The sequence below is a fragment of the Cotesia glomerata genome, linkage group LG6, assembly GCF_020080835.1.
Source record: "Cotesia glomerata isolate CgM1 linkage group LG6, MPM_Cglom_v2.3, whole genome shotgun sequence".
Classification (NCBI taxonomy): Eukaryota; Metazoa; Arthropoda; class Insecta; order Hymenoptera; family Braconidae; genus Cotesia; species Cotesia glomerata.
Genome location: NC_058163.1, coordinates 895,031 through 908,083, shown reverse-complemented (window position 1 = coordinate 908,083; position 13,053 = coordinate 895,031). Strand labels below are relative to the sequence as shown.

At 28.3% G+C, this 13,053-nt stretch overlaps 1 protein-coding gene across 1 annotated transcript; it reads right to left on the bottom strand.

The window, feature by feature from the left end:
• Nucleotides 1–4,159: 4,159 nt before the first annotated feature.
• On the bottom strand, nt 4,160–12,149 carry LOC123266959 (tyrosine-protein kinase transmembrane receptor Ror2). Its single transcript, XM_044731408.1, has 6 exons — nt 12,092–12,149; nt 11,589–11,779; nt 11,263–11,524; nt 8,604–8,846; nt 8,089–8,276; nt 4,160–5,240 (listed from the first exon to the last, which is right to left on the bottom strand). The coding sequence occupies exons 1-6, from the start codon at nt 12,147–12,149 to the stop codon at nt 4,221–4,223; spliced, it is 1,962 nt and encodes a 653-aa protein (XP_044587343.1). The 3' UTR covers nt 4,160–4,220.
• Nucleotides 12,150–13,053: the final 904 nt, after the last annotated feature.

The window sequence follows — 13,053 nt, the reverse complement described above, 5'->3', positions numbered from 1 at the left end:
TCGGGATGAGCTTATATCTTTAAAAATGTCAAAAGTTGATAAAATACAAGGTCATTTCTAAATTATTGACATTTTTTAAGATATAAACTCATTTTTATGTTACACTCATCGAGACCTTTTATTTGAGTACCTACATGACATTTTTTATATATTTTATATATGTGGTATTTGTGAAATATATAAATATATGAAATATATGAAAAATTGATGTGGGTACTCAAATGAAAGGTCTCGATGAGTATAATGTCGGAATGAGCTTATATCTTTAAAAATGTCAATATTTTACAAGAGATAAGGTCATTTGTTTATTATTGACATTTTTTAAGATATAAACTCATTTTTATGTTACACTCATCGAGACCTTTCATTTGAGTACCTACATGACATTTTTTATATATTTTATATATGTGGTATTTGTGAAATATATAAATATATGAAATATATGAAAAATTGATGTGGGTACTCAAATGAAAGGTCTCGATGAGTATAATGTCGGAATGAGCTTATATCTTTAAAAATGTCAATATTTTACAAGATATAAGGTCATTTGTTTATTATTGACATTTTTTAAGATATAAACTCATTTTTATGTTACACTCATCGAGACCTTTCATTTGAGTACCTACATGACATTTTTTATATATTTTATATATATGATATTTGTGAAATATATAAATATATCAAATATATGAAAAATTGATGTGGGTACTCAAATGAAAGGTCTCGATAAGTGTAACATCGGGATGAGTTTATATATTTAAATATGACAATAGTTTACAAGATACAAGGTCATTTCTTAATTGAAAAATTACGAAGCAAGTTCTCTATTTAATATTTGGCCTATTGAATCCTAGTCTTAGAAAAAATTATATTTCCATTATTAATTAATTAGTAGCTCGCATTTTATTTATAATTGCTGTATATTTACAACGATTATTAATAATTTAATTATTATAATAATTATAAAAATATTTATACATATAAATATATGTATGTATGAATTTATTTGCTCATACTGTAATGATCTTCATTATTTCAATAATTTTAGTTTAGTAGACATTTTTTAGTTTATTTTTTTTTTTTGAATTTTTCTTTTAAATTGTGCAATAAATAATTATTGAAAAAATAATTCCTGTTTAATTATTTATGATAAAAATTAAAAACAGCAAGTGTGAATTTTTCTTCAGTTTTTATTAACAAAAATCAATCGTACAAAGAAACATTTTTATCAAGACAGTGTATATATTTTTCCCGTATAAAAGACAACCTTTATATATTACATCAAGTACATGTGTCATTAAAATTTTATTGTAAAAATTATTAAAAAAAAAATATCACTTAGAATTAATAATATCAAGTGTGTTGATAAAAATTATTTATCAACACACAGTAAAATTCAGTCATAAAACAATTATATACAAAATTAAAAAAAAATGAGTATTTTAATTAAAATGAAATTAATTAATACACTGATAGAAGGATTTCTTGACTTGTAAACTATAAAAAAATAAAATATTGCTTTATTAAATAATTACTTTTGTTAAACTGCAATGTACTTTCTTAACTATTGACGTTTTTGAAAATATAAGCTTATCCCGATGTTACACTTATCAAGAGCTTTCATTTGAGTACCCACATAACATTTTTTATATATTTTACATATATGGTATTTGTGAAATATGTAAATATATAAAATATATGAAAAATTGATGTGGGTACTCAAATGAAAGGTCTCGATAAGTGTAACATCAGGATGAGCTTATATCTTTATAAATGTCAATATTTTAGAAGATACAAGGGTATTTCTTAATTATTGATATTTTTGAAGATATAAGCTCATCCCGAAGTTACACTCATGAAGAGCTTTCATTTAAGTACCCACTTGCATTTTTGATATATTCTTTATATATATATATATATATATATATATATATATATATATATATATATATATATATATATATATATATAAGCGAAATACCACTCACTCATCACGAGATCTCCGAAACTATTCGCCCGATTGACTTGAAATTTAGCATAGTTACTCCATTCGTGATGTAGACGCTCACTAAGAACGGATTTTACGCAATTCCTAGCCAAAATGAATTTTTCGTCTACCATCACATATGCCCTCCCCTCCTCCCTCTCATTCTTCTCCTCCCTCCCGTGCCCTATAATCTTTCCCCTTCCCTATATCTCTCTCTTTTTTGGGAGCGAAATATCATTTTGACCCTCTAATCTAAGAAACCATCAGTGGCACCCGTAAATTATCGAACTCAACCCCTACAACCACCCACGCTAATCAACCTTTGCCATGGTTACCATTGTCATGGTTATCGTTGCCATGGTTACCGTTGCTATGGTTACCGTTGCCGTGGTTACCGTTGCCATGGTTACCGTTACCATGGTTGCCGTTACCATGGTTACCGTTATCATGGTTACCGTTGCTATAATAACTGTCAAAATGATTGATTTTAAATTTTATCGATTGACTGTTGGGACAGTAGGAATTCATAATCATACGTTTTTAAGAAAGAATAGCTAAATCATTAATAACTGAAATAACTTATATGTATTGGAATAATCATGAAGGATGAACTCGATTATATCATAACACAGATAAATTAAACATAAATATTATCAAGTTGATATTGTTAAATGATTATACTGATTTTAATGATTAAAATTAAAATGGTAAATTGTGTCTGATGCGTCTTCTCTAAAATTTTACAACGATATCGTTAAATTATTATAAAAACGGTCGATTTAAGATAATTTCTAATAAAATGAGTAATAATAAATATATTTTTAATACCACTTAATTTGTTATGAATTTATTAATAACTAGCTGATACCCGCCCGCTTCGATAGGAATACAATAAATTTTTATGGTGTAACCTAGATGAAAAATATAAACAAAATGGTTAATTTCAAAAGATAATGAGTATAAATTTTGAATTAGAGAAAAGTGATTGTTTGTGATGACCGGTGTTAGCGAGTATTAAATATATGAGAAAAGTATTTTATTATTAACATTTTTTAAAATTAAAAAAATTATTGACATTTTTTAAAATTAAATAATACTATGAAGCGGAAAAGAATAGGAGTTACGGATAATTATTACGTGAATCGTTCCAACATTCACGTAACAGAATAATTGGAGGAGGAAGAGATTGAGAAAGAAATAGGAAGGACCTTCTTAATAAGAGTTTACAGAATATGCGAGCAAAAATTCAGATAGCTCGGACAGGGATTCGAACCCAGAACCTTCCGGTGACATGTCGGCTACTCTACCATTTGACCTATCCGGTCTAGACTAAATGTTTAGGATAACATTATTATAATGGGAACGCATCTCACTACACAGTACGTCATGGGTGATGCGGAAATCTGTCTAATGACAGATTTACTGACTAACTGACCCATTGATTGATTGATTATTAATAATAAAATACTTTTCTCATATATTTAATACTCGCTAACACCGGTTATCATAAACAATCACTTTTCTCTAATTCAAAATTTATATTAATTATCTTTTTGAAATTAATCATTTTGTTTATATTTTTCATCTAGGTTACAACATAAAATTTTATTGTATGCCCAGCGAAGCGGGTGGGTATCAGCTAGTAATATATATAAATATATGGAAAATTGATGTGGGTACTCAAATGAAAGGTCTCGATGAGTGTAACATCAGGATGAGCTTATATCTTTATAAATGTCAATATTTTAGAAGATACAAGGGTATTTCTTAATTATTGATATTTTTGAAGATATAAGCTCATCCCGAAGTTACACTCATGAAGAGCTTTCATTTAAGTACCCACTTGCATTTTTGATATATTCTTTATATATATATATATATATAAAATATATGAAAAATTGATGTGGGTACTCAAATGAAAGCTCTCAATAAGTGTAACACCAAGACGAGCTTATATCTTATAAAAATGTCAATAGTTTACAAGATACAAGGTAATTTCTTAATTATAATTCTAGAGAAGATATTAATCAATGTACTTTGCTCCCAAATAAATATTAAAAATTTTTATTAAAATTTAATAAATTAAATTATTAATAGTTAATAAATCCTTCTATCAGTGTATAAAAAAAAAATAATTTTAAAAATTTCTGAATTTTTTTCAGCTAACATTTCTTTAAAAAAATTTTTAAGATTCAAAAATTCAAATTTCCAAAAAAATATTATTCTTAATTACTTAAAGTCTAATATGTAACGCAATACTGTCCTCCTTATTCTCCTTCTCCATCCTAGCCTTAATAACCTCCAGCTTTTCATAAATTTTCCTAAACGATGGTCTATCAACGGGCTTTCTATTCCAACAAGCCTTCATAAGTTCATAAACATCATGAGGAGTATTATCAGGATACCCTAGAACATTTCCCTCTTTAATATACTTCACAACTTCCTCGTGAGTCATTCCATAGTAAGGTTGGAGCGCGAAGGTAAAAATCTCCCATAGACAAACCGCAAAAGCCCAGACATCCGATTCAATTGTGTATTTATTGTATAAAATACTTTCTAAGGGCATCCACCTAACGGGAATTGCATCAGAGTCGTCGCCTTTGTAATAATCTTGAAGGTAAATTTTTTGGGACAGTCCAAAGTCCGCAATTTTAACAACCATCTCGTTGTTTATTAAACAATTTCTTGTTGCAAGGTCTCGGTGGACGAATTTTCTGTCTGAGAGGTAGACCATGCCTGAGGCGACTTGTCTAGCTATGTTAATTAAATCCATGTGTGCTAATTTTAAATTAGAATTTTGATTTAAATTTAAAGTTAAATTAGAGTTTAAATTAGAGTTTAGCATTGAAGATTCAGGAGAGCAAGAGCGCAAAAATTCATTTAGATCTCCACGGCCCATGTACTCAAATAATAAGCACATAGGTCGACCTAGAGCGCAGACTCCTAGGAGTTTTACTATGTTAGGGTGGTCAAATTCCGCTAGGAGACAAGCTTCACGCTCAAAGTCTACCAAAAGGTCCTCTGAAGCTTCTTCTTTCAACATTTTTACCGCTACGTTTGTAAATTCTTCATTGGGGATCAAGCCTGGTGCTTTGGCTTGGAACACTCGCCCAAAAGCACCCTGGCCTAGGTCGCGCACGTAGATTATGTTGTTGCGGGGAAACTCTAGTTTTTCTAACTTAGGGTTTAATTGCGCGCCGGTTTTGTGGTACGCGTCGTTGCTTGGGAGCTTGTCTAAGTCGATATTGACGTCCTGAAATTGGATTTTGCTTGATAAAAAATTTATTTTGATAAATTTGAGGATTTTTTAATCGGAGGGATTAAATTTAAAAGATTGTTTTGGAGGGAATTTTCATTCCTATAAAAAAGCTCCTTGTTAATTTTACTTCATCTCTCTTCCTTTCTTCGGAATTTCAATGTAAAGGTGAAAATTAAGTTTAGGGACTTGTCCGTAATTTTTTAAAGTTTAAAGTGTCGTTTTTGGGTAAAATATTGACGATACAAAAAAAGGATGAGGCTTTTTTTTACAAAAATAAAATTTTCAAAAAAAAATGGTCGCAAATTTTGCTATATTCTGAATTTTTGTTCCAAAATTTGAATTTTTTATTTAAAAATCAAGTTTGAGGACTTGTCCGTAATTTTCGAAAGTTTGAACTCGTTTTTGGGTAAAATTTCGAAGGTATGAAAAAATAAGAGAACTTTTTTATCGAGAATTTAATTTTCTATAAAAAAAAGTCATTAATTTTACTCTATTTTGATTTTTTGCTCAAAAATTTGAATTTTCAATTGAATTATCAATTTTAAGGATTTGTCCGTAATTTTGAAAAGTTTAAAATTCTATTTTTTGATAAGAAATATAGACGATACAAAAAAAATAAGAGAACTTTTTTTATAGAGAATTTAATTTCCTGTAAAAAAGGTCATCAATTTTACTTTATTTTGATTTTTATCTTCAAAATTTGAATTTTTAATTAAAAAATTAAGTTTGAGGACTTGTCCGTAATTTTCAAAAGTTTGAAGTCGTTTTTGGGTAAAATATTGAAGCTACAAAAAAATGATGAGACCATTTTATAGAGAATTTAATTTCCTATAAATAAAATCATAAATTTTACTCTATTTTGAATTTTTGCTCAAAAATTTGAATTTTTAATTTAAAAATTAAGTTTAAGAACTTGTCCGTAATTTTTTAAAGTTTAAAGTGTCGTTTTTGGGTAAAATATTGACGATACAAAAAAAGGGTGAGGCTTTTTTTTACAAAAATAAAATTTTCTATAAAAAATGGTCGCAAATTTTGCTATATTCTGAATTTTTGTTCCAAAATTTGAATTTTTTATTTAAAAATCAAGTTTGAGGACTTGTCCGTAATTTTCGAAAGTTTGAACTCGTTTTTGGGTAAAATATTGAAGGTATGAAAAAATAAGAGAACTTTTTTATCGAGAATTTAATTTTCTATAAAAAAAAGTCATCAATTTTACTCTTTTTTTATTTTTTGCTCAAAAATTTGAATTTTCAATTCAATAATCAATTTCAAGGATTTGTCCGTAATTTTGAAAAGTTTAAAATTCTATTTTTCGATAAGAAATATAGACGATACAAAAAAAATAAGAGAACTTTTTTTATAGAGAATTTAATTTCCTGTAAAAAAGGTCATCAATTTTACTTTATTTTGATTTTTATCTTCAAAATTTGAATTTTTAATTAAAAAATTAAGTTTGAGGACTTGTCCGTAATTTTCAAAAGTTTGAAGTCGTTTTTGGGTAAAATATTGAAGCTACAAAAAAATGATGAGACCATTTTATAGAGAATTTAATTTCTTATAAATAAAATCATAAATTTTACTCTATTTTGAATTTTTGCTCAAAAATTTGAATTTTTAATTTAAAAATTAAGTTTAAGAACTTGTCCGTAATTTTTATAAGTTTTAAGTCGTTTATCAGTAAAATATTGAAGATATAAAAAAATAATGAGACCTTTTTTTATAGAGAATTTAATTTTATGTAAAAAAAGGTCATCCAATTTACTTTATTTTGATATTGTTCTGAAAAATTTGAATTTAAAGGTCAAAAATCAAGTTCAAGGACTTGTCCGTAATTTTCAAAAGTTTAAAGTGTAGTTTTTGGAAAAAATATTGAAAATATGAAAATGTTGTAAGTTATAAAAGACCTTTTTTATAAAAAAGGTCATAAATTTTACTCTATTGAATTTTTGCTCAAAAATTTGAATTTTAAGGTCAAAAATTAAGTATGAGGACTTGTCCGTAATTTTCAAAAGTTTAAAGTCGTTTTTGGGTAAAATATTGAAGGTACGAAAAAATAAAAGAATTTTTCTATAGAGAATTTAATTTTCTATAAATAAGGTCATCAATTTTGCTTTATTTTGATTTTATTTCTTCAAAATTTGAATTTAAAAAAAATTCGAGTTTAAGGACTTGTCCGTAGTTTTTAAATGTGTAAAGTATCGTTTTTGGGTGAAATATTGAAAATATAAACAAAGGTCCTTGTTAATTTTGTCCTATTTGTCATTTTTTGTCTAATTTTTAATTAAAAAATCTACTTTGAGGACTTGTCCGTAATTTTTACAATTTTAAAATTCTGTTTTTGGCTAAAATATTGAAGATACAAAAAAATGATAAGACACATTTTTTATAGGAAATTTAATTTACTACAAAAAGGTCTTGATCAATTTTACTCTATCTCTTTTTCTTTCTTCAAAATTTAAATGTAAAGATCAAAAATCAAGTTTAAGAACTTGTCCGTAATTTTCAAAAGTTTAAAATTCTTTTTTTGGCTAAAATGTTGAAAATGTGAAAATTTTATAAGAGACCTTTTTTTTATAAAAAAGGCCATCATTAATTTTGCTCTATTTTGAATTTTCTTTCCAAAATTTAAATTTTTAATTAAAAAATCAAGTTTGAGGACTTGTCCTTAATTTTCAAAATTTTAAATTGCAATTTTTGACTAAAATAATGAAATCAATAATAATAAGAGATCTTTTTATAGAGGATTAAATAAAATAAATTATTAAGTAACAATTTTAAGTCCAATTTATCCTGGGAAAAAATTAATAAATTTTTTAAAAAAGAGGAAAGAAAAAATAATTACCCTGCTTTCTGGTGAATTGTAACCTGAAGGATTCTTTTTGAATTTTTGGCTCAAAAATATTCCTAATAATGATCCTACTATTACAATAAATCCTAGGGCTGATAATATCATCGTGAATGTTGGAGTAAATACTGTTTCCATTGTTATATTTTTTCTTTCAGTTTCCCAGACAAAATCTGTTGAATTATCTGTAATAAATTAATTTAATTAATTATATAAAAATAATTTAATTAATTGTATAAAAATAATTTAATTAATTGTATAAAAATAATTTAATTAATTGTATAAAAATAATTTAATTAATTGTATAAAAATAATTTAATTAATTGTATAAAAATAATTTAATTAAATAAGAAATTTTTTCCAAAATTGCACTAAAAAAAAATTAATTCAAGAATTTTTTTGTCTTGTCAATAAAATGAAACTTTTAAAAATTTTTTTTAATAAAAAATTAAATTGATTTTCTTTATAAATATAAAATTATTAAAAAAAATTTTTAAATAATTAATAATTACCACATATAGGAATATCACAATGCTGCCAACGAACTGTTGGATCCATAGTAAAACACCAGGGCATACGTTCATCACCTCCAGCGTTTCTACAATAATTTTCTCCATGACGAATTTGTGGAAAAACATTTGGAGGTTTGTTGTGGCTGTGCGGCTCTTGGACATTCCATGATTGACAATCTAGTCCATTTTTTGTTTTGTTCATTTTACCCATGTAGTAACGTCCATTTTCTATCACACAGTCATCTAAAAAATAGTATATTACACCACAAGGGCCGAAAGTTGAATTTTCGGCCCTGCGCGTCATTATGACCGAGGCGAAGCCGAGGGCATAATGGCGCGCAGGAACGAGATTTAAACTTTTGGGCCGTGTAGTGTATACGATTTTTCTTCATAGCCGGTCGAAAGTACGTTATTAATTTTATTTTTTTTAACTTTAAATGTTGATAAGTATGTTTTGATGCCTGCCCCGACATTTGCGGCACGAGCGAAGCGGGCGCTGCTGGTCGTGGGGGCAGGCATCAAATACATTCGAAGAGTCAAGTCTGGTCATATTTTTTAATACACTGAGAAAAAAAAAATACTTTTATTAAGAAAATTTTCTTGATACAAGAATTCATGTTCTTGAAAATTTTCAAGAATATATATTTTAGCTCAAGAACTAATTAAATTGATTGAAATAATTTTCACTTAATTTAAATAAAGCTATTCTTTTGTCTATCTATTATTCAAAGATAAATATTGATGCTCTTCTCTTCAGAAATTAATAATTAATAATAATAGAATATTTGATCGTTATCGAATTTCTTGTACCAAGAAATTATTAATTGAGTAAAAGTATTTTTTTTTTCTCAGTGTAATAAATTAATTTCATTTTATCAAAGATGAAAAGTTCATTTTCATTAGTTTAACAAATTATATTAGTTATTATAAAATTTAATTATTTTCGTATAACTACATGTTTATTCTATATGATTGGATGAATTATTATTACTAATGAACCATTTGAATATTTTCTAAGTAATAAAAACAAGTCATGTACCCTTCGTCGTTCCGGTATTGGGTCTTTTACCTTATTAAATTAACAGACGACAAAACAACATTAATAATTATTATTAAGGTTGAAGGTAGCAACAGAAATAACAGCGGTTAACAATTTGTTATAGCGACAGAATAAATAGTCCCTAGTTGCGAGTGTAATTATGCATGAGATAGTATATTACACATCTAGGGCAGTAAAATAAGAAATGTCTCAGATCACATGTAATTGTTGTCCGAGGCGAAGCCGAGGTCAATAAACATGTGATTTGAGGCTTTCTTATTTACTGCCCGTGGTGTGTATACTATTTTTTGCCCTCCGGGCGGAAAGTGACAACTTTCGTCCCGCTGCGCTAAACTAAGTTGCCGCTTTCCGCCTTCGTCGGACAAAAAAATAGTATACACTCCACGGGAAGTAAATAAGAAAGCCTCAGATCACATGTTTGTTGACCTCGGCTTCGCCTCGGCCAACAATTACATGTGATCTGAGACATTTCTTACTTTACTTCCCTAGGTGTGTAATATACTATTTTCTCCTCGACGGAGGCGGAAAGCGGCATTTTCGTTTAGCGCAGCGGGAGGAAAATTGACGCTTTCCGCCCGGAGGTGAGAATAGTATATTACACACCTAGGGAAGTAAAGTAAGAAATGTCTCAGATCACATGTAATTGTTGGCCGAGGCGAAGCCGAGGTCAACAAACATGTGATCTGAGGCTTTCTTATTTACTTCCCGAGGAGTGTAATATACTATTTTTGTCCGACGAAGGCGGAAAGCGGCAACTTAGTTTAGCGCAGCGGGACGAAAGTTGCCACTTTCCGCCCGGAGGGCAAAATAGTATATTACACACCTAGGGAAGTAAAGTAAGAAATGTCTCAGATCACATGTAATTGTTGTCCGAGGCGAAGCCGAGGTCAACAAACATGTGATCTGAGGCTTTCTTATTTACTTCCCGAGGAGTGTATACTATTTTTTTGTCCGACGAAGGCGGAAAGCGGCAACTTAGTTTAGCGCAGCGGGACGAAAGTTGTCACTTTCCGCCCGGAGGGCAAAAAAAATTTTTCCTCCCGTTGTTATAGAGAGCGCGCGTGTACTTCTCACAGGGAGTAAATGTTAAACTTTCATTCCTGCCATTAGGGAGGAAAGTACGTACTTTCGACCGAGGTGTGAAGAAAAATTAATTTTTCTCACCTCCGGGCGGAAAGCGTCAACTTTCGTCCCGCTGCGCTAAACGAAAATGCCGCTTTCCGCCTCCGTCGAGGAGAAAAATAGTATACACACCACGGGCAGTAAATAAGAAAGCCTCAGATCACATGTTTATTGACCTCGGCTTCGCCTCGGACAACAATTACATGTGATCTGAGACATTTCTTATTTTACTGCCCTAGATGTGTAATATACTATATAATTTTAGAATAATAAAAAAATTATCAGCTGTCAAATTTTATTTTTATAATTTTTATGACCTTATACAAAATGATCAGCTGTGAAATTTTATTAAAAAAAAAAAATTGTAAAAAATTGAGAACTCAATTATTTAAAAATAATTTTTTGTAAAAAATTTATAACATTAAATGCAATTTCTCCTAATTTTAGTGTCATAATTGTAATTAAAAAAATACTTACAAGTAACTAAATCTTGGTTAACATCAGTCAAATGAATATGAGAACAAACGACAGACTTGTCATCTAACTTCGGCAAAATGTCACAGTCCGGCAGTCGAAAATGCCCGCGAGATCTGATATAAATCCCTCGTTGTTTATTGTCTTCAATCAAAGCCCAGTCGTTGAAACAAAACTCATGACGTATCGCCATGCAGTCTTCATAACAGAGCGGCAAGCGCTCCGAATTGTGACAGAGTGGGAATGCGTACATGCATAGCATTTTCTGTTTTTAAAATTACAATAACAAATAAATAAATAATTATTTTTTACAATAAATAGATAAATACCTCAGCAGCAGAACGACAAGGTTCTCTTAGTGGAAAAATTAATTCTTCCCACAAGTCACTGGTTATTTGTTCATTAAGCCAAGATCCAGGATTATCAGCTGTGTCATTGAACCAAACTTTGCCAATTCCTGTCAGGTATTTTTTACATATTTTTCCGGTATATATCGCACAGTATCCTTGCGATTCTACATCTAATTAATTAATTTAATTTATTTTAATTATTTAAAAATAATTATATTTATATAAAAATTTTTATTATAAATAAATATTTAAATTTAAACACGTGACAATTTTTATAATTTTTTTTTATTAAAAAAATTACAAAAGAAATTTATTTTAAAGATTTTAATTGCAATTTTTAATTTTTTTTATTTCTAAATGTCAATTTTTTTATAAAAATTATTAAATATTTGCTAAATTATTTAAAAAAACATTTTGTTAGTTTATTTTAAAAGTATCAAGTGTCAAAATAAATAAAAAAAAATATCAATAAAATAACTTACGTGTTGCCGAACATTTTAAATACAAAATATTTATTATTAAGTACACTAACCAAATCATATTGAATTAATAATTCATTAATCTATTTTTATTTATATATTTTTACTCCACACATTTTACTTAGTTATATTAATTATACCCATAGATATTCCATGTATTGTTTATAGAATTAGAAGTATTTTTATTGGTTAGAATAATAACTGAGAGACTGGAATGCTCTCACACGGTGATTACCTCAAAGACCGGCTGCATATGCGCGTTAGGCGTTTAGTTTTAAATTTTGAGTTTACAATTTCTTTTTTATGGAACAAGTTATATACATTTAACACTTCATATATAACACTTAATTGAGGTCAAATAATAGTAAATCCTATGTAATAAAATACACACATTAAAACATTTAAATACCATATTTGTGAAAAAATTGAACTGTAACCAATTAAGCTTTACAAAACAACGACAATTGATCTGTCTTCTAAGTCACTAGAATTTAATTTACGCGCGCAAGCGCGCGCCTCATATTTATTGTCATGATATATTTGTGTGTCGTTTATGTATATTATATTCACTTTCAACCAATCAGAATGAGAGTATTTATTTTCGACCAATCACAACACGAATAAATTGGTTTCACATAAATTTCATCTCAATTTTATTATGGGATAGAATTTGAATTTGCGCGCGCAAGCGCGCGCCTGACTATAGCATTTGCATATATTTTCATGCTTATGATATATTCGACCAATCACGTTACGAATAGTTTGATGCCACATACATTTCATCTCAATTTTATATTAGGAATTTTCATGCTTATGATATATTCGACCAATCACGTTACGAATAGTTTGATGCCACATACATTTCATCTCAATTTTATATTAGGACTAGTATACGTTGCGCGCGTGTGAATGTTGGTATGGAATTATCTATATTTTCATGCTTATGATATATTTGACCAATCACG